At 35.6% G+C, this 22,697-nt stretch overlaps 1 protein-coding gene across 4 annotated transcripts in view; it reads left to right on the top strand.

Moving 5' to 3' along the window:
• PPFIA2 (PPFI scaffold protein A2) overlaps nucleotides 1-22,697 on the top strand; it is a 339,695-nt gene that overhangs the window by 152,519 nt on the left and 164,479 nt on the right. For 2 of the 4 annotated variants that reach the window (XM_086609969.1, XM_086609968.1), the window contains exon 2: nucleotides 15,290-15,352. The exons of the other annotated variants lie outside the window; for them this stretch is intronic. In XM_086609969.1, the coding sequence (XP_086466095.1) occupies nucleotides 15,290-15,352 (63 nt within the window). The remainder of the gene's footprint in view (nucleotides 1-15,289; nucleotides 15,353-22,697) is intronic. 4 annotated transcript variants of the gene reach the window in all.

Raw genomic sequence — 22,697 nt, 5'->3', positions numbered from 1 at the left:
TGGTGGAAACTAAATTTGACATGAGTGTCCTCCCCATCATGTTACTCTCTTAGCTATACTGTGCACTGGCATGGAGTTCTCTGTCTTATATTGGAAATGCTCTTAGTAATTAAGACAGAAATAAAAGAGAGATACTCTTACAGGGTGACAGTGGAGGACAGAGGGCAGGCAGCTTTAGTGCCTGAGTGCTAACTAAACTGCCACTGGAATGTCACATACATAATCTTTTTTTTTAAAAAAAATAACAATATAGTAGATCCTAACAGGATTTCAAGTGTATCGAAACTTTTGAATATTAACAGCAAGCCCAAACTATGAGCATAGATATATGGAACTGAAGATGCATAACCACATAAACTCTCTGAAACATGTATGTAAAAAGTTTTATTTTCAGTTTCACTGAGATGATGATTGAAACAGAGTATGTTTTCAAACAGATTGACCTGAAATCATAGCTATGATTGCCTTAAAATTCCCGTCTTATTGTAGAAACATTAGAGTATTTCTCTCACTATATGCTGTTTAATTATTCAGTATCACATAGGGTTGCAAAATGTCTTGAAATTTTTTTTCCTTATAGATGTTTATCATTAATCCCATCATTGTATTTGAGACAGCTGGATGAGTAAAACCATAAAGCTGTTGAAATTGAATCAAAAGAGACAGAGCTGTTGATAAAAAGAGTGGAATTCTGAGCTAGAGACTCATGAGAGCTAGAGTTACATGAGACTCATAGCTAAGACTATCAAACCAATGCACTTATTGATATAATGTAAGTACTTGTTCCACAACAAATGTTGTGTTAATGATTAAAACCACTGCACTTCTGACTCATATATTATTAACCATGTCTTCTGCCAGTGTTAATCATGTACTCCTTTGATGCACACAAGTACGTATGCCAAGCCATTGTCTGGAGAGAGTATTATATAACATACGTATGGTGAAATTTTTCATAAGTTTGCTTTCTTATATTGTTGAAAGATAATATACTGTATTTATAACATTATTTAGTCAATTCCAATATTAAATTTGCAATATACAATATTGACAAAATGTCATCTTTTTGGTAACTATTTTTTCCTGAACTTGTTTCCTGTGACTACTGCTACAATATTAAGGAATGTTTCTACCTACAAAAATTGTAGTGTCTCATTTTAATTAATGTGATGCATCGAAGTGCAAGCAAAAAATAAATGGAAAAAAAACCCTCGGGAATTAATTATACTTAGAAGTCTTGTGAATGGATGGGTGACTGGATGGATGGATGGATGGATGGATGGATGGATGGATGGGAGCAAAAATTCACAGTGCATCCTAGCAAAACACCTTTTGCATGTACACAAAAATTATAATGATTAGAGAAATGCACGTTAAAGTCGACTATTACTAACTGAAGATATTTCTTAGTTAAGTAAAATACTTCATTTCACTAAGCCCTTCATGTCAATACCAATAAGACCAGCTTCAGGAGTCAGCTCTTTGCAGCATTCCAGTCTATACAGAACTGTCACCCTTTGACATATTTTCTTACAGTCAGAGGCAGCTTCTTTGGGAAACACTTGCACATTTGAGTTTTGGAACGTGACTGTCCCATGCCCAACTAGCACTTCTTCTGACTTTCCGCTTTGGGAACATCATGCTGTGGGTCTCCCCAGGGTGTGAACTTGGCAGCTGTACACCAGTTACCAACAGAAACAGCAAGAGAATTATCTTGGTTTCCCATCCTCCTTCCCCCTACCAAAGGCATGAGCTGTTTTCACTGCTTTTAAGAAATTCCTTTTAAGATACTCCCGTGCGTTAGTCTAGCCAGGATGGCTATTTTTGCACACTGTTAACTGGTAGTATGTGCAAGCTAATGCAACTTAATTTAGACCACAGTGAATCAGTTCAAGTTCTCCTAAGTTGAATTACTTTGCATTTTCCACAGGCCAAGAGCAGGCATCCAATCTGCAGTTCCTCTTTTGGTAAATTTACTGTCATCTGCATATTTGCAATTATAATGCTTTCTGCAGTAACTTAATACCTATGAGACATATTTCCGTCTATGTTTTAAGTGGAATTGTGGTATTGCAGATTGCATTAAAGTTAGCCTTTTAACTCCATTTGCAACTGAAATACAGAACATCTTGGAGGAAGAATTTAATATTGAAGGAAATTAGGAAATTTTTTGAGTGTTCCCAAGCTGGAATAAGTTTGCTACAGTTAAAATCCATAACTCTGTAAGGAAACAGTGTGTTTTAATTTTTATAGAAAATATTGCTGTCACCATTCTTCAGTAGTCTGATTGTCTAGACATTCTCTCAGTCTCTGACTGCATCCTTTACAAAGCGTCAGCAACCCATGCGTATTTTGCTTGAAATGAGAACTCAGCTCAGGTTCCCTCTGACAGAGATGTGGTAATCTTCAGCGCCAATCATAAAATCTAGTGTATTTGGCACAGCTAAAGTTTACGTTTCCCATGCTTGCCTGTGAGCGGTGATGATGCAGCAATGGTGAGGAAACAACTTTTCAAAGCAAAGTATTGTGTTTTGCCAAGATAAATGGAGTTAAATAACAAAGCGCCTTGTCTATGCTTGACATTCCTTGGGAAGCAAGGCTGGCAGCTTTTTGGCTGAGAGAGAGGACAGTGCCTCAATTCTTTAGGCAATTCACTCAGATATTAAGAATCACCTTTGAAGGTATCTGCTTTTCTCAGAGGTCAGGAATCTTGAGCTTTTAACTTCAAATACTATGAGTTACGTTTCATTTAGATGAGGTGCAGATAATTCAATTTCAGCTTTCTTGGTACAGATTCTGGATCAGAGGTGCTCTTTATTGATCCATGCTCTCTCTGTTTCTTCTCTGTAGGAGAATTCTTCTTCTGGGAGCTTTTAGTTCATATCTTTCTTTTCCCTTTCTCTGTTTTATGAATATGTTTTAGCTTATATGCTTGAAGTACATGTAACATACAGATAAAATCATATGAAAATTTACTAGGTTGTTACAGTTTTACACTAGTCAACAAAATACCTGTTTCAAAAACTAGATTCTGTATTTTTTCTATATGCATTTGTCTATATCTGCAGTTATGATGCACTCAAAAAGATTGTTTTTGTCTGGATCTGCAGTCTTTCACATTGCTGTGGGGATGAGTCTGAGAAAAAACGTAGCCAATATTTATCCAGTGATGTTTTGATGCTAATTCTTTGGTTGTCTGAATAAGTGTTGCTGGAATAAGTGTTGTCTGAATAAGTGTTTCTATTATTTTCTTTTCATTGTAGTCAGTGAAGTGTGTGCTCTTGAATTTAGCATTTTAAGTTGTGCTAGAGTCTCAGTTTTGTGTGGGCATGGTAATTATTGTTCTACTTTAAAATCCTTGTGCTTAGCTAGATAGAAGAGCTGTATGCAGAGAAGCAAAACTGTAGGTATTGGGGAAACCTTTTCTTCCCTGTATCGCTCCTTAGTTACTGCTGCAGCATCAGGGACTAGTAGCAGCGTAGCAAAGGAAACTGGGCTCGTTGACATGCCGAGCTGTCTTGCTCACTTTTCTCAGGTCTCCTGGCGTACACACACTTCAAGTACCTTTGTCATTGTTTTCAATGGATTTTCAACATCCATTTTTGTTCATTTTCATTAAAAAGATGTAGCTCTTCCAACATAATCTGTTAGGCAATTTGGTCTGATTTATCCTTCAGGCAGCTAAAGGGTGTATTATATATGGAGAACATAAACTACTTAAAGAAAAGTTCTCAAAGCTTATTTTTTTCTTGCAGCATTTTAGATTTGGGCTTTCAGTCACTGTTGAGTTTTAAACCAGTGTCAAAAATGACAGTTGAAAAGGAGTTTTAAAAAGCTTTTCTGAATAAACATGCTGGTTTAATACATATAGACACACAATGCTCAGTCTGCTGGTCTTCACCTGCAAAGTTTCGTATTTAATTTAAATCAAGATCGTTTCAGTTCTTTCTTTTACAATTAGAATCTCATGTTATTTTTGAATGTGCTCTTCTTAATAATGCTTTTCATGAAAGCTTTTGTGGAAGGACTGAGTAATCTCCCTTTCCTACCTAGCCAAGTAACCAAATGTGGAAATCTACATTTGATTTATAGTTAATGGAGAGGAATAACCAGTTTTATGTGCATTTCATGCTAGAATAGATCCTGACATAGGTCAAATGAATTTTGTTTTTATTTTGATGGTATAGGTTTTTTTGGGCTTGAGGTTTTTTAACTTCTTGGACCCAGTCATGGTGCGATACAAGAGATTAAACTACATCTGAGGGCTAATGCAAATAAGCTTTTGTTTTCATTCACACAGATATAACATACTACTTTTCAGATTCTTTAAGGAGATAGTAAAAAAGAGGCTTCTGTTTTGCCTCAGTCACAGATTCTTCATTATTTTTGGTGAAAGTGCCTCCATCACCTCTCCACTGATATGCTCCACCTTTGGGCTGTCTTTGCGAGGTGTATTTTCACTGCCTGTCTGCCACTACTCATGGCGTTTTCAAATGACATTAATGTGAAGCTGAACTGATTTCTGACATCTGGCTGTTGCCCAAAGGTTTATGAACAGCTGAGAAAAAGACCAAAGTCTTGTTAATTTGTCTTTGCTGCTACTTGGCAGCATAATAAGCAGCCTCAGTTCCTGAAACTGTTTGTAAATCATGAATCTATCACTGCACTGCTGTATATTTGTGTGGTATTTGGATGTCTTTTGGCATCTCAAAAGACTGAGGGGACGGTCTTTAAATGCAAAGAAAAGTACTGCTACTGAAGTCAGTGACTCAGGCTTCTATACTTACCTGGAAAAGCAAATAAAGCAAAAACAGCAAAGTGCATTCAGCCAGTGTACATGTATCCCAAACATACATTGTTTATACACACATGAAGTGGTCCCTTTTGCTTTTTTTCAGAGAAGAAAAATTCTCAGAGCTATATTTACACAGTGCCTAGCAAACATGATGGCAAGTTATGATATAAATGACTTTAAACACTAATTGCTGTAAAACAGCCGGAATGCATGAGATGGCCCTGACCCACTCAGGACTTGCATAATGTTGTATAGTCTTCAGTGAGATAGGTTTGGAGAGAGCCAGATTGCTTGAAAGCTGGCCCAGCAGACTAGCATTAAATCCCCCCTGAATTAGCACTATCATATGCCTGTCCCATTTGTATCTCTAAGAGCAAGCCATATTTTCTCAGCAATGTCTTCTGTAGAAGGATAAACACTTAAACCACTAAACTAAGAACAGTTCTACCAAAACACTTTGCAGACTGCAGATATCTACGTATCTGTACATGTTTCTCTCTGAGGGGACGGACTATGAGAAAAATCAGTGTGCAACAGTGTTAGCCATATTCACTGGGCTTGTAGGATTAGGTTATAGTTATAAAAGTGTACTTTACTTGTATAAAAATAGCAAATAGAATAGGAAATTCTTTTCATGGAATCTAGGATTTACACTGATAATCTCAGCGGGCCTACTGTTGCTGGAATTAAAATTCACATAGTTTTAATGAAAAAACCTCCTTCCTCTTGCATCATCAGGCAAGAGAGTTTTTGTGTCTTTTTTATTTTACTCTTTAACCTTCTCCAACTCTATAGTTTTAAAAACATAGATTTTTCTATTCTTCAAAGAAAGATAGAACAGAAATAAATTCTCTTAGTCACTGTGTAGCCAAATGCCAAAGGGGAAATAATGATAAATGAAAAGAAGCACTTTCTTTGTTATGGATACCTTTCCAAAATGTATTTAAATCAAAGGTGGGAAGAGGGAAGAAAGTACATGTTCTTTAAAATGCTTTTCATATAGTATTTTCTCAGATAATGTCCGAAAATGTCTACCTTAGTATAAATTACCAATGATGTGATGATATCTAAGATTGAAGCTTGTTGTTTGAGAGGCTGGTAACTGAACATTTCAAAACTATATCAAGACAACTTTCAGTTATACACTCAATTTGTGCAAGGTTATTATATTTTAATGTGTTTTACATCCTTCATACTTAAAATTTAATGAACCATCCAAGAAGTGTTAAATGTGACCTCTCCTATGTGCCCCATCCCTGAGCTGTGTTGCAGAGTCTGGGATGGAGGATGCAGACTCAAAGTCAACCTCACTCTCGATTTGTGCCTGTAGTGGCTGAAGCAGTTTTCTCCACTATCTCGCTCTAGGTTTGTGCAGGTCTCTTGACATAGCTGCACTGAACACAGTGATGTGGTGCAGGTATGGTCAGTCCTTCATGACTGGCCTCCCTGGCCACAGGGCATGAACTGTGTCAAGTCATTTCTTTTTCATCCTATACCATGAGAGTGAGTTCAGGGAAGATATTATGTCCCTTTTCCTTTGTAAGAGGAGTAAATCAGTAGTTTTCTACTTCACTGTCTGAAGAGAGAACTTCTCATTACCTCATGTGCCACCTTTTCTTTTCCAAGAAGTCATTTTTGGTCTATCTTTAAAGTCTGATATATTGGAGATTCATAAACCAACATAGCGTAGACGGTACATGTGACAAAGTAGGCAGTGACTTGCAGAGGGGGTACCGTAGGAAGTTCCTCAACAGATTTAGGAAACTTTAAATTAGTATGAGTTGCATTGTTATACTGTTATAGCTCTTTTTTGAATATGAAGGATATGAAGGATAAACCATTACTCAAGCTTAGCTATCCATGATTACAATTTCCAGACAGGCTTATCTTGATGACTGTTTTTGAAGGACTAGTTTTCAGTTGGTCAAAATAGTTCAGTCTATATTCTGGTGATTTAGCTCAGTGAGGATATTTCAACTAATTAGGCACAGCACAAATTCATTTATGTATGTGTATGTACAGTTAAATGATAAATGTGTGTTAAGTGCCTTTGAAGAGTACTCTGAGTCATACTTTCCTAAGTAACTACACAAGCCAGAAATAGCAAAACACAGATCTCTTATTTTAAGATGCAATTAGCTTATCTTCAGTGTTGATGTTTGAGATTTTATAGTGGTAGGATTTTTTTTTTCATGACACACATTCCTAAACTACATTTGTCTTATTGCAGGGCAGTGTGCAGACAGTGTGAACTGCTGTACCTTCCGTCCGCACAGCCTGGGCTTTGGTGACAACAGAGATTATTATCCTAGGCTGGGAACAGGTCTGTCAGCTGAGTGATTAAAGGAGCAGGATTTCAGAGAGTGCAGGAAAACACTGCTAGTGTATTTGTTTGTTGGTTAATTTTTCTCTTTTCCTCTCACTCCCTCTCTCTTTTCCTTTTTCCTTTCCTCTCTTTTCCTCTTCTCTTTCCTTTCCCTTTTCCTCTTCTCTTTCCTTTCCCTTTCCCTTTCCCTTTCCCTTTCCCTTTCCCTTTCCCTTTCCCTTTCCCTTTCCCTTTCCCTTTCCCTTTCCCTTTCCCTTTCCCTTTCCCTTTCCCTTTCCCTTTCCCTTTCCCTTTCCCTTTCCCTTTCCTTTCATTCAATGCTAGTCATCAATAAAATGACTTGGAACTGCACCTGGAATGTAAATATCAAACTCTTTTGTGCTTCGCTAGACAGAGCAAAAGAGTAGTCAGCATGATTTCCATATACTTGGTTTGAAAACCAATTAGCATAACATTCCAACATGTTCATATAGTTTCAGATTTTTACATGATATCAAAGGAGCATGGCCTTTGCTTTCTACACTTGTAATAAAAAAAATCTTGTAGTTTGAAAAAAACAAAGGGAATTCTGACAATTAGGCAAGGAAACATTTTTCAGTTTTGACTTAAAACTATTCAGACAGTTCCTTTCTAGACTCCTTTTATTAACTAAATTTTTAATGATGGATTACATGCCTGAAGTATTTCTGTGCCTTGATACAACACAGAGGCATGGTCTTGAGATATTTTAATGGCTATATGGGCTCAAACTCTGCTTCTGTGATTATTGTTCCAAATCTTTATTTGCTATAATAAATTTCTCCTCAGCTCAGTACATTTAAATCAATATTTTATAGTGTACATATAAAAGCTTATTTTAACTATGGTAATTTTCTGCATTCACACCTCAAAAGACTTTTAAAATGATTAATCAAAGAATAATTAGACAGTTCAGTCACTGTGATACAGGTAAACAAATAAATATGAATCTTATTATCTCTTTAAAATGCTCACTTAATGATCATCATGCAACAGTACTGTGGGAAGATTACAGAGTGCAAAGTCTGTCTTTCTACATATTAGGTTTTAAAGGCTAGATCTTGCAAATTTTTACATGTAGATTTAACTCTGCAGTGACAAGTTCCCTGTAGCTCAGTGAGAATACTCCCATGTACGAAGTCAAGTGTGTACAGGTCAGTGGACATATCAGAGAGCTACTATTGATATAGATGGTTGTAGAGGGTGCTTTTTTCACTTCTTTTTACTTTTTTCATCAGGCTATCATCATCAAGCATATAATAATTATTAATTTATGTATATTGTGTGTACATATATGTATATGGATGGATGTGTGTGTACATGTACAATATATATCAGATCTTAGAATCATAAAATGGTTCAGATTGGAAGGGGCTTTTAATGATCATCTAGTCCAACTCACCTCAATGAGCAGGGACATCTTCAACTATATCAGGTTGCTTAGAGCCCTGTCCAACCTAACCTTGAATGTTTCCAGGGATGGGGCATCTACTACCTCTCTGTGCAAACTGTTCCAGTGTTTCACTACCCTCATCTTAAAAAAATTCTTTCTTATATTTAATCTGAATCTACCATCTTTCAGTTTAAAACCATTACCGCTTCTTCTATAGCAACAGGCTCTACTAATAAACCTGTCTTCGTCTTTCTTATAAGCCCCCTTTAAGTATTGAAAGATCACATTAAGGTCTCCCAGTAGCCTTCTCTTCTCCAGGTTAAACACCCTTAGATACTTCTTTGCATATATTGCATCTTATTGTCTATTTGTATGTACACAGACATGCACAGGCATACCAATTCTGGTCATATAAATGACATTACTTTTCATTTGCTCAACTTCAGAGTATGGACACTTTCAACTCTGTTGTGTTAAAAGTACTAAGTTGATAATTTAGAACCATTAATTTACTTTCCATATTTATAATGTCATTAAATGTAACTGAATAGTTAACTGAATGAGAAAGTATAATTAAAGAACAAAGATCATAAATGATTGGGTTTTTAGATGGAGGAAGAAAACCAAATTATATATGTTGTGGTTCAACAGTAAAAGATCACTTTCTGCACAGAACCAGCTGACAGCTTCAGATAAGAGGCTCCTCACAAAGACAACTTTGTTATACTAAGGGCAGCTGATGGTAAGATGGGGCAATGTAAAGCATTAGATTTAGTGAAAAGGTTATTGTTGATGGATTTGTTGGATTTTTGAAGAAAATATCTAACATCACTTTCTAGTACAAATGTTTAAACAAATGACAGTGACCTTTTTGTTTTCTTTGTTTAATTTAGATGATATATTAAGAGGTCAAACTCATTTTTCAGGGATAACTATGCACTTCCATAGAAAAAACAGCTGTGGGATTTCACAGATTTTACTGAGAACTTGCATGCTATGTAAGCCTCATAGAGGCTGAGTTCCAGTGTTAGGGACAAACTCTTATTTTGCTGTATACCCAGTAGTGTGTTTTACTGAGATTTAAATATTAATTACAGTTACATTACTTTTTTCAATTTGACATGCCAATGCTGATGTGTAATGATGTGAAGAGCAGAGTTTCAATGCATCAGCCTGCTGGCCTCATTTTTCAAAATAAACACCAGCTTCATTCGTCAGTTAAGTCCTCCACTTGAGTACTCAGGAGAGATTCAAGTGTATCCTTTACATTTTTTGTCCTCCCTAGTTATGTGTCCCTTACACTGAAGGAATGTCCTCCTCAACAGATCTAAGCGTGACACAGTCTGCCTTCCAACTTCTTTTCCACCCAGAAGTCTACCTTGCAAGTGGACTGTGAGTCTGAGCCACCTGGTGGCATTCAGCTTTCCTGGTGAGTCTCAAACTATTGGCCTTTAACGTGGGCCAGAGGCTGCAGTTGACCTTGATCCAAAAGCACACTGCATATGACTGGCAAGTTTGGTCTTCACTGGGCCTGCAAGACTTGTCTTCGTTGCTGCATTGCTTTCTAAGCCGGCCTTTACAGATAGTTTTAAGACTTAAAGCCTCCCAGTGGGTCTCTGAGGTGGGTGCAGAAGAGGAATGACATGTTATTTGTTCATAATGATGTTGGCATTGAGATGATACCTGAAATCACTTGTTGGTTCTCACAGAATTTATCTAGAGCAAGCCCCAAGAGCTTCAAAGTTTTCCATCACTTGAAACTTCAGGCAAGTGTGGAGCTGTCACTAGAACTATTGTCAGGGTTAAAATTCTGTCCAGATTGTCTAGGGATAGACTGAGCAAGGTGGTAAATCTTCATCCTTCATCCTATGTTCCCTTCTATTGTAGGAGCTCTCTGTCAATTTATAGGTACCAAAATAATGAAAACCCTATGTACTGTAACACCAAATAACATTTAGTGTTGAAAAATAATAGAATTATAGCATAACTTAGGTTGGAAGTGATCTTTGGAGGTCATCTAATCCTTGCATGGCCAACTTGATAACTAAATCAGGTGTTCCAGGGTCCTGTCCAGACAAGTTTGGAAATGGTCTTCTATAAATGAGAACATGCTGGTGGGATAATTGTTACAGGTAGGTATTCCATATGCAGTCCGTGAATTTTAAATATACCTTTTGAGAATATTAAAGTACCCTTTGCCAGCACCTGGATATCACACTTCTCTTTCTCTTTAGAACAATCAATGAGTGGCATCTGAGGATATATTTTGTTACTGTGAATTCACATGATGACGTCTCAAAGTTAGTAGAATAGACTCATACTATCAAAGATACTATATATATCTGCTGTAACTGTGGTGTAATGCACACCATGGAGGATATGCCTTGATGACCTTATAGCCTTCAGTTTTAACAGGGGATATTTGTTTTGTAGCATTACTTCAGTTCACACTTAAAAAACCCACAAAAAAACAAACCAATGAATTCTACATTAGTGTATTTTTCTGTACAGGTATGTGTTAGTACAATATAGATTAAACTGATTTCAACTAGACTTGAACATACTGGTTGTTGAAGTAATCATGTGAGATGCATAGGATATTACATGGAACAGATTTCACTTCAGGATAGGCTTAGCTGAAGCCACTTTCCTAATCTGAGTGCAGAGAATAGGCAGTGAAATTCACTATGAAATATAAACTTATTGAAATATTGTTCCTATGTATTTTGGAACTGTTCTTTTGGATTTGCCTTAGTTTTTTCTCCAACTACTGAAGGAAAAAATAGAATAATTTCTACAGGAATGGCTTCAGAAAGTAGGTAATGAGTCCGTCCCTTTTGGGCTTTTTACCTTAACGACTGTTCAGATGGCTTGCTAAGCGTGACCTCGGTCAGCTCCCCCACATAGAGATGACACATAAGGAAAGGAACAGTTCTTTTCTGATATTACCTAATTTCACTAATTAATGTGAGTAAAGCCAAATTTCAATAGACTAAACCACCTAAATAGCATTTTGGACTGTGGTGAGTGATGTAAGACTGGTCACGAGAAAACTCTTGTTAAGAAATACCAAATATCTCTCTGAGGGACAATATTTTATTTCTGAGAGCAGGATTATCATTTTTCTAGTCAGTAGGTTCCACCTGTCAGACACCTACGTTAGAGAAGTCAAAGAATTGAGGAAGTTTCTGGGCTGGTTTCTTCGATCTGTCAACAAATTAGATTTATTCAGTGAATATCTTTGAATTTTTCAGCAGCTTTGTATATCACTGATTATACAACCTGACCTTCTGTTTTATTCCGTGTAATTATTTTGGACATGGCCTTGAAATTAGTGCTGTACTGCTCACATCATAACAGAGAGCAGGAGTGCCTGCATTACCAGAGCGTTGTCTGAGGACTTGCTAAGAAGGTTTGGATTGTAACAATGTTGGTATTTAGGAAAATATATCGTTTCATGTGAACTGGACAGCAAGATCACTTGTAAGCCTGGTGTAACTAACCAGTTAAAAAAATGCAGTTGCTACATGGTGTAAGCTCAGGAATATTGATGTTAGAATTAATGAATTTTCACTTATTTCTTGTAGGTTAATTTACAGAATTAGCTAAAACTTTGTTTAATTTTAGTGCTTTCACAGAAGCTCGAAATTGTGATCTCATATATCTTTTGTCACTATTTCCATCTAGTTGTGAGATGCAAGTCTGTGATGCATATGTGGGCCTTTATTCATGATTATTGTCTGATGAGATCTTGGAAGCTCCAGAAGGTGTAGCTTGGCTCCGTGTGCACCTAGAGGCCTTTTTGTAGGTGATGCATTTTCTGAAAATATTTTCAGATATGCCACAGCCTCACAAAAGACCTTTCTATGTGGAAACCCAAAAGAGAGAGGAGAAGGAGCTTGGAAACATTTCTGGGTTCATCATTTAGGATAAAGCTTGAGAGTCTGTCCACATCTATGTGGTTCACAGCAAATAGTAGCTGAAGTACTCATCCCAAGCAAGAATATATGCATGTTCTAGAGCTTCATTTTCAGAATTTTCTCTCCTTGCTGACCCTATTTTCTCCTCTTATAAATTTTAATGCTCATGCATTTTCTCAAGTAGGAAGACCAAGCTATACTAGAAAGTTTCATGAATATTAATTCTAATAGGTTATATTTACTAAGATACAAAGTACTAAGTAGATGCTATAATATTAGATGCTTTCCTGAATGGAATAAATATTTTATCAACATGCATGAGATGGGAATTGCTGCATTACTTACACTGCATAACTCATTCATAGATTTTGTATCTCAAATGATTGCAGTAAAATCTTTGTGACCAATGTATTTGCCTTAACATCCATAGTTTGAAGATAAACGATTTTAGAACGAATGCACAGATTTTATACTTTTTATGGAATATTTTTCTTTTGTTTTTTTTCTCTTACACTTGACATTTTAGGTACTAAGAGTCTGCTTGGGTGGGGGATTATCATGTCTATAAGGAAATAGCCTAACGACATTGAAATATCAGGAATCATTTCCAATTATGTAAAGTTTCCCATAGTAGGCCTGAAGAGTCAAAATACTAGACCTTAAACCTATCGGCTGCTAGAATTGAACACTGTTCTTTTTATGCCTTTCATAAATAAACCTTTAATCACAGTTTTACAAGAGGAAAAACAGGGAAAACTGTTTACAAGATAATCTGAAAAATTAGGCTAAAGTTACGGAGAGATTATTACTTTTAACAGTGATGGACAGCAAAGATTAATTAGTTAACAGAGCTCAGATGCAGCAGTCAAAAGTATACAGTAGATCTACCTTTTCACACAAAAGTGCAAAATTATCAGAAAACATATATGAGACGTACATAAATTAAAAAATGTGCAAAAATGTGTAAACTATGCATTAATTGCATTTCTTTCAACCCTTTTTTAGTAGTGGTATATGTATTATAATTTAGATTAAATTTAATAAGCATTAAATTATTATTAAATAGAGATGTATGAGACTGAAATAATGAATGGATAAAGTTTATAATGTGTGTGTTTTCTTGTGCTGAGATATTGTTTATTTAAAAGAGTGTCATGCTGACATAATGTGGGCTGTGTTTTCCTTACAAAATTCTGGAGCAACAGTCATGTCAAAGATTCATCTAAACATGATACATGAGTTGACCATGAAGTTACTTTGCATGGAAATGTTCTTTTCAAAGTAACTGCTTTGTATGAAGTGAAACATGTGAAACATCCTTCTAAAAAAAAACCCAAAAAACGAAAAACAAAACAAACATTATAAAGATGTTTTCAAATATTTAAGGGTATAAATCTAAAGAAGGGAAATCTGACACAAGCAAATTAAGAACTTGCCAGCGTACATGGAGAGTTTTGCTTAAAATTAAAGATTTACTCTTTTTGTTACCACTAATAGCATGATTCTCCTTTAAAATACTGAAATTTGAAAACTACTTCAAATATTTAAAACCTTTTACAAATCAGAATGTGAAGTTCGTTGGCAATATGTAGTTTGTAGATAGATTAATATGGATACATGCCTGTGGTGGTTATTATATATACTTTATAATGTGCACATTTTTGTTTGCTACAAAAGTAAGTTATAATATACAGTCAGACTTAGCTTCCTCATCAGTTATAACAGTAAAGTTATCATAAAACACATCTTGCAATATGTTGTATTTTCCAAAAGTTATATCATTGTATTAAAAGTACTTGAATCCAAAAATACTTTTTGTCAGTGCTGAATACCAGGTTTACTGAATTGAATTAGTAAACAGTCACAGAAATAAAGCTTAGGTCAATATTTAATTTGAGAGATGATGAAACTCAACTATAATGAGCATGAACATTGTAAGTATTGTTACATATGCTCTCAACAATAGAAATAAATTGTTTAGAGATTTAGTCTAGAACTGTGTTTGTTGTTTTTTGTTTTTTTTTTTTTAAATGACGGTCGGGATAGATTGAACAAGATGTTTAAAATGTACTTCTAGATCTTTTTGAAAACTTCTGTTAATTTCCTCTGAAGTAAATATTGAAAGCTGAAGAAATGTCATCTAGTCAGATTGCCTACTAGTTGGAGAACGTTGTATGTTGGGCTCTGCAAAAACAAATGAAAAAGTCATGAAAAAGGAGGAAAAATAACATTCAATGCTAAAGTATATTCTTCAGATAGCTGAAGGATCTTCCAGATTTTTAACTGCATGTAGCTTTTTTCCTACTATTTTTCCACTCTTATGATTGTTTGAAGCAACAGAGAAGTCTGAGACAACATGAAAAATTTATCAATTTAATAAGTAAATTCTACCTAATAATTGAATAGGTTTACTTCTTTTGACATCTTTCCATAAGATGTTTTAACGTAGGGGAGAAGATCCTACTTTCTTCAAACCTCACAAACAAGTAAACCTCTTGCTTTGTGTAGCGATCTGAGAATAAATTCAGCCATGGAGCTATAATTATTTCAGAATAGTTGTCTGATTGACAGTGCTTCAGAGATGACTTCTGTGAACACAGTACAGAACACCAAAGTGACTTACTGTTTGGTTATTCTCAGCGCCTCCTGAGCCGGGAGATGTAACAATACTTTCAGGTTTTCGGTCTGAATTTCTGTTGAATCACATTTTTGTTCTCTTAGATCAGCTTGCTTGAATGATAATAACATTCATCTTAGCGTGGTGTAATTTAAATATACTGTAGCACTGTACAAATTTCTGTTCCATTCAGTGGAATTTCTGTTGCCCCCTTTTTCAGATGACGGTTGCTGCTGGTACGAGCATTGAGAATAACATTCAAAGGACCATATCCTGCCCTAATGTATGTTCAAAATATCTTGGATTTTTGCGTAATTTAAATGCGAAGCCTCATTATGTGAACTTGATATTTTGTTCCCCACATAATCTTGTGTATCTTGAGGTTACTTCACGTTATATATTTCAGGGTCAATGAATATTGTACTACAAGTGAGGTCTCGGCCTATCAAAATTACCGAATCACTGTCATTTTTTTCTATATGGTTTAACGGTGCAGCTAAATAAAGACAATGATAATACATTTACAGTTCCTTCTGCATTTACCTTGCTTCCCACCCAGCTAAATGCTCCAGTCAATTGAAATCAGTAGAACAGCAACAGGCAAAATGAGGAAAGCAATGAGAATCTATATTTATTCTACTTAACCTTGTTCTAAATTGGATTTTGATATAAAGATGTGTAATACTAAATTCAAAAGGAAGGTAGTTTCATTTAATCTCATTTTTCTTGCTTAAACAAATATATCCCATGACTTAAAATACAAGAAGGGTGGAGTTTCTATTCCTCATGAAAGATAGAATAAGAAATCTGTTTTGTTAACAAAGAAGCAAATTATTCACTTGTAGTATAATAGGTCATTTATCTTTTTTTACTAAAACAATTCAAATAATGGAAAGTCATTGGGCCAAAATTGAACCCTTATACATTATTGGGGAAACATTAATGAGAATTTCTGATGTACCACTGAGGAAAGACTGTGACAAAGCATTATATAGAAGCTATTTTTTATATGTAATGTATTTAATAATTTATTTTTTAGCTAAAGATTATAATGTTTATAGGGGAACTGGCAGAAGGAATTCCAGATAGACATTTCCATCACCTTAAGTTATTTTAAAATATAACAAATAATCAAAATGCAAGGACAATATAGTTAAAATAACTAATAGCTAAGAGAAAAAATATTGTGATTTAATATTGGCAAGAAGTTAGTTCGTCCTCCCTATCTGGGAAAAAAATGTCACATCTTAATCTTTTTTTCTGGAAAGTTTGTGCACTTAAGAGAACATAGAGAAATTCTTTACACTGCATTCTTAGAAGATACTGCATCTGACTCTCTGAATCATTATGAATTTCTGAATGGACCAGTATTATAAATTTTTGACTATGATTTGTACTGTTCAATTCCAGTTTCAGACTTGCTTTAATGCAGAGGAAAAAAGCTTTCTGAATGCATAATGTATGATTAATCTCCAATCTCTTCTGGATTTTCAACATTACTTTAACTTCTCCAAGGCAATTTTAGTATTTCAGTCTGCAAACAGTACCATTTTTAATGGAAAATAGTAATACGAAAGATAATATGACAGAATTGACAGTCATGGAAAAATGTGGAATTTCAGATTTATAGAAGTCTGTACCATTACTTCAAAATGTTTGGGATCTTTTAGTTTGTTTGGTTTTTTTTTTTTTTTGAAAAATACATTAAGACAGACTCTAAATAGATGCTTTCTTAAAAGAGTGAAATAAACCGAGAATTCAGAGATTACTTTTTGTTCTTTGGATTATATTGATTACCACTAAATTCAGTAAATAATTCGTTAACTACCATTGAACAAGAATATCCTTATTCTTGCCTTCAGAGATCACAAGAGCTGTCATGGTAAACTACAGTTCTTCAGTTCTTAATTATCCTCGATTTTTAATTTTGTTCCTTCTTTTTGGACTTCTGTGAGGATTTTTTTTCTCCTAGAAGAAATACATCAACCTCCACAAGAATGGGCATAAAGTTCAAACTCACTAAATGCTCTTCTAACTCCATCTCCTGGTTTTCCTGTCTGAAGTTTAATGTTGAATTTAATGTTATCTCTGCTCTAGAGACAGTGGAGGTGCGGGTCAGTCTCATCTGTTAGCTTTTGAAGGTATCTATCTTCGTTGACTAAAAAGAGGACTTAAAAAGCCATTTTGGCTTAGGTACCTTGCTTATAGGTGATGAAAATCAAGTAATGAAAACCCTGTTTTCCTGATTTAAGGTGGTGTTTAGGACAAGAATTTCCTCACCAAACTGTAGCCTCCTAAAAGCCTGATGTTCAATTAAGCTGTGATACAGCCACTCTTGATGAAGAAAACAAAATATACCGTTTGAAGATTCATCCTCTCTTAAGATAGCTTGAATGCATTGTCACTAAGGAGTCTTTTTCTCTTAATTTAAGCAGTAGATTAGGCGAATAGCTTAGCCTAGACATTAAAGACCATTCTCAAAGCTGAAACTTGGAAAAAAAATGTTAATTCCTGTGTAGATAACAGTGAAAAATCTTGCTATTCAGCTGAAAGACTAGGCTTTAATATTTCCCTCTGAAATCTCCCTATGAACTAAAAAGAATTCTTAAATAGTCTTTAATAAAAAGATAGTTTTAGTGTAAATGCACTAAAACTAAAAACTTTCATGTTTAAAACAACTGTTTATTTCCTCCCCAGAGGAAAATAACACAGTTCAGTCACAAAGGGTGTAAAACAAGCTCTTGCCATTATTATTTACTTATACCCAAAGTCATTTTCAAGTGGCCATGAGGCCTAATTTTAGATTCTCACTTTATAAATAGTTGCAAACAACAAATTCTTAAGTCTGAAGACTCTTAACAAGGACACACAGTATTTGTTCTGCTTCAGACTTCCAAATAATTCTCAGTGAAAGTTCATCTTATGCAGATGACTTTTTATACTTTAATTCCTCAAATTTCTTTTCAGTTTTATCAGATTTTTGAATTTATGATTAATAATGACCGAAAGTCCTGTTAGATACCAAAGAATCCTGTTCCGAGACAGAATGTAACCCCTACCAACATCTACGTGTCATCCAAATGCACAAAGCCTTCAGCACGAGCGAAGAGTGGAAATCTGCACTCACCCTTTCACCCAGCATCTTGTGGGGAGGATAGGAAGGGAAGGCAGTTCTGCTTTACAAGTACTTCTGTCGGCACAAGGTCTTCCTGGGGCACTCTAACAATTGCAAAAGCAGATCCAGCTTCAGTTCCGAGAAATACTGTAACTGAAAAGAGTCATCCAAAACTTGATGAATAATTGCGAAGTGTTTTATTCATTCCTAAATCCTCTAGTTTCCTGATGATTGGAAACTGTTTATGTAGCTATTCATTACTGAATAAAATGCGGCTCCTTAAGACTTCTTCACCATTACGCTTTTATATTATGACTGATTGTTCTTATGCTAATTAGAAAAAAATTTGCTAAAGGAACAATTTAATGCACTTTGCAATATATGAGAAATAAAATTAATTAAATCATTTATTTTATTCCATTGAATTCCAAACCCGCAATTACCTGTGTGAACCATAGTTTTAATAACTGGCATTAAGGCTGTCTAATCTGCAAGTGAAACTGTTTGAATGCATGGTAACTTTTCAATTATTGGCATACATTATTCTGAAATATTTTCTGGTTTCTTGTAATTGCTGTGAATCACACAACTTTGTATTTCTATCACTTGTAAAAGGGATAGCTGTGGAGGATGCTCTCAGAAGCATACAATTTTCAGTCAGTATATATTGCACTGTTTCAGCATTTTAATTATATTACATTGATTATACAGTTATCATTAATTATAAAACTTAGTTATTTAGTCAAAAAAGGCACAATACGTTTGATTTGACTTTTCTGGCTCTTAATAAGACCTAAAATATGTTTCTAGAGATAGAAGCGGAGTTTGAGAAGCTAAGACTACAGAAAACATAAAAAAGATTGTTCATGAGACAAATATGCTAAAATATTTTAAAAGGTTTTATTAAGCCTGAGTAACATCTCTTAATATTATTAAGAACAAATGTAAGCAGGCTTTTAAAGATGAAGAGTGTATAGTATATCATTTTGCTTAATAGAAATACACTCCAAAGCTTGCAGTAAAACTGAAACTCAAGAAGAAACTGCAATGTATTCAAAACTGAGAACTCAGATATTATGAAGATTTTCAGAGTACAATTTTGTGGGCAGTTTCCTACAAATGAAAAAATCTAATTTGCATGCTGTTGCTCTGTGAAGTTTAAACCTCCACAGTCTTCATTATAGGCTTCAATTTACCTTTATTCCCACATAAACTTTCTGTTTTCTATTTCTCATTATTATAAATTGTTTACACAACAGAAGCTGAGTGAAGAAATTGATTTTATATACAATAGTAATGTGCTATTGCAGTTTATTCCCTTCTCTTACGTATTGTTTAGTGGGATAATAAGAGGCATTTAACTGCTCGTTTGCTGTCTTTCATGGAAGATATTCCAAATCTTGACTTTATCTATATGTACTTTTTATTTTTATAGATTAATTTTTAAACAACCACTACAATTGCGGTATACTTTGAAAACACTGTTTCTTGGTAAGAAGTAATTTTTGTAGATGTACTTTAAAAGTATACATGCATTCTAATATGCCTGGGTGGACATTACTGATAGATATAGAGTCATTTAGACAGAATAGCCCATCATACTTTGATATCTCAATGCCATTACTTGGTGGCTGGAAATAGTGCAAGCTAGTGGTCAGAACAAAGACAGGACATTTTGTATGCGGATCCAGTTGCTGTGGTTGCATGACCTTGAGCTTCTGCAAAACGGCAGTATTAATGCTCCTTTTTTTTTACAGCTCTTTAAGGTCCACACTAAAAATGTAAACAGCAAAATGAAAAAAAAAATGGTGGCAAGTATTAAACATACTGTGTTTTCTTCATTCAAAGAGCAGAACTTAAGTCTGTGGGTTTTTAAAACAAAATTGCTCTGTATAATACATGAAAACATACTTCACTGCATATAACTGCAAAGAAAAATAATTATTTAATTTTAATCACATGCAAAACCAATGCATGTTGTTATTCCACCATTAGCTTTTTCATGGAAAAAGCCACATTTGTTCTATCTAAAAGGATACTACCTTCAGGAATTCTTCATAGAGCTAGTCACATAGAGCTAGAGTAATTACTTTGAAAATGCAAAGGTTTTTAAATTCCAGCTTATATGATTCAGGCTGGTTTGTTTGGGTAGATGTTTTTATTAATCTCATTACTTAATGTGTGTAAATTTTTAACATTAATTTTTTTTATTGTCTATCACTTTAGACAAGATACAGAGCATTCATATAGACATTTTCTATAGTAGTTTTTTAGGAAAAAAACCCGCTGTTTTTTATTCATTAGCAATCTTAATTATTTACAGTATTTCAAGAGGTGTTTTGAGAGGGTTACATTAAGAGAGGGAGAGAGAGAGAAGCTTTGTTAATATATAGATACCTTAAAATATCAGTTTATTAATGTTTTTCTCCCAAGTGAGAATGAAATTGTACTTCCTATGCTTTCCGGATACTATTTTTTTTTTCTATCAAATAATAAACCCTGTTTGTTTTCATGAATTTGTTCATGTGAATAAACTGAACATGTTTTTCCTTAAGTTTAAGACAAATGCCTTTATTCTCAGGCAAGCTGAAGCAGAAATAATTTTTTTCTATCTTGGGAAAGTTTCTGAAATTGAGAGGAAAAAATAATTCAGAATTACTAAATATACAAATGAAAAGTCAGAAGCCTAATCATAATTACAAACCGCCAACCTTTCTCAGGTTGCTATGAAAGCTCTCTGAGCTTTCAGCTCAACTCCTTCAGCTCTTTTTCAACCTTCATAGGATTCAGGGGTCTACCAAATAGTGACCTTCCTCTTGAAGCTACAAACCCATTTTATGTGACCACTTGACAGTTTCAAGTGTCAGATCCTCTTGGTACATCTTATGTCTTATTTTTGTCCATGGAAGGAAAAAAATTGTAGGGAGGTTTCCTTTCTCAAGCTTTTATTCGAACTCCATAGTTCGAAATCTTCATTAACAAATAAACTTGCAAACAGAAAAGCAACTTCAGTTCAATCTCACTGCCAGTGGCTGTGCAGCCCTGTATTTTGAGCATGTCACTAATCTTTTGGCCCACGTTTCCCATTTCCCTGCCACAGGGCCAGCAAATCTCACTGTGCAGCTCAGCTGCCTCTGCTCCAGACCTCATGACAGGCAATTAGCTGGCAGATCTGCTGCCTGTTCGGCTGTGCCAAGTGTGTTAAATCCTAAGGTGGTAAGAGACAGCAGCAATGCACTACAACTGGGGAGATGTATCAATGGCAAATGTATGTCTTAGCAACAGCGTGGTGTCCTGGTCCTCAAGTGTGTGGCTGCACACTCATGTATGTGAACAGCATCAGTGTCCCAGCATAGGTTGCAAGCACTCCAATGCGTTTCCATGGCATTTGGACTGACACAAGCCCAATGCATTGATTCCTCTTATTTGAGAGGTTGAAAATTGCAAAATGGAAATCAGAAATTAGGAGTTTTAGCAGCATCAGCAAAGGATTTGCAAGGAACAATGCTCAGATGATATCTAAGCTGTTCGACACTCTTTAATTTTTATATGTGCACTGGGAATGGACACAGTACCATATGGTTAACTCTGGTTTCAACTACAGCATGCCAATTTATAGATGCTTATCTGTTGCATCCTGGGAGAGGAAACGACTTTAAAATCAGTACATCAATATCATAATGAAGAGTATTATATGAAAAATATCTTGCCTGAGCTCACAGAAACTAGATGTTACTGGATGGCTTTGCTGAGCAGATCCACTGGAGTGAAATACTCAGGACTCTTAAACTGAGCATTCCTCTCTCTCTGGCCCACTGAGAGATTTAATTGCTGTGGGCTGACCTTGGCCATCAGCCAAACACCCACCCGGCTGCATCCTCTCTCCCCCTCTTAAACAGAACACAGGGAGAAAATAGGATGAGAAGCTCATAGGTCAAGATAAAGATGGGGAGATCACATACTGTTACCACATGGGCAAAACAAACTTGACTAGGGGAAAATTATTTTAATTTATTGCCAAATAAAATAGATTTAAATGGTGAGAAACTAAGACAAAAAATTAAAATAGCATGTCTCACACCCCCCCACACTTCTTCCCAGGCTCAACTTCACCCCTTCACTCCTAACTCCTCCATCTCCCCACCCTGAGCAGTGCTGGGAGGTGGAGAATGGGGTTTGGGGTCAGTCCATAACAGCTCCTCTCCGCTGCTCCTTCCTCACACTTTCCTCTGCTGTGGAATGGGATCTCCATGGATTGCCATGTGGATATCTGCTCCAGTGCCTGGAGCACCTTCTCCTCCTCGTCTTCCTTCTCTAACCTTGGTGTCCACACTGTGGTTTCTCACTCCCTTTTTCTTTCCCTCCTCCTTTGCCTGTGTGGTATTTTTTTACCCTTTCTTAACTACACTTCGCCAGAGGCGCCGTCATCGTGGCTGAGGGGCTTAGCTGTACCCCGCAGGGCTCCACTGGAACTGGCAGGGTCTGGTGTGGGGCAGCCCTGGCTGCTCCTCAC

This window comes from Tauraco erythrolophus, chromosome 4, assembly GCF_009769465.1.
Source record: "Tauraco erythrolophus isolate bTauEry1 chromosome 4, bTauEry1.pri, whole genome shotgun sequence".
In the NCBI taxonomy this organism is placed as follows: domain Eukaryota; kingdom Metazoa; phylum Chordata; class Aves; order Musophagiformes; family Musophagidae; genus Tauraco; species Tauraco erythrolophus.
The sequence above is the reverse complement of the archived record's forward strand: the minus strand, read 5'-3'. Positions and strand labels throughout refer to the sequence as shown.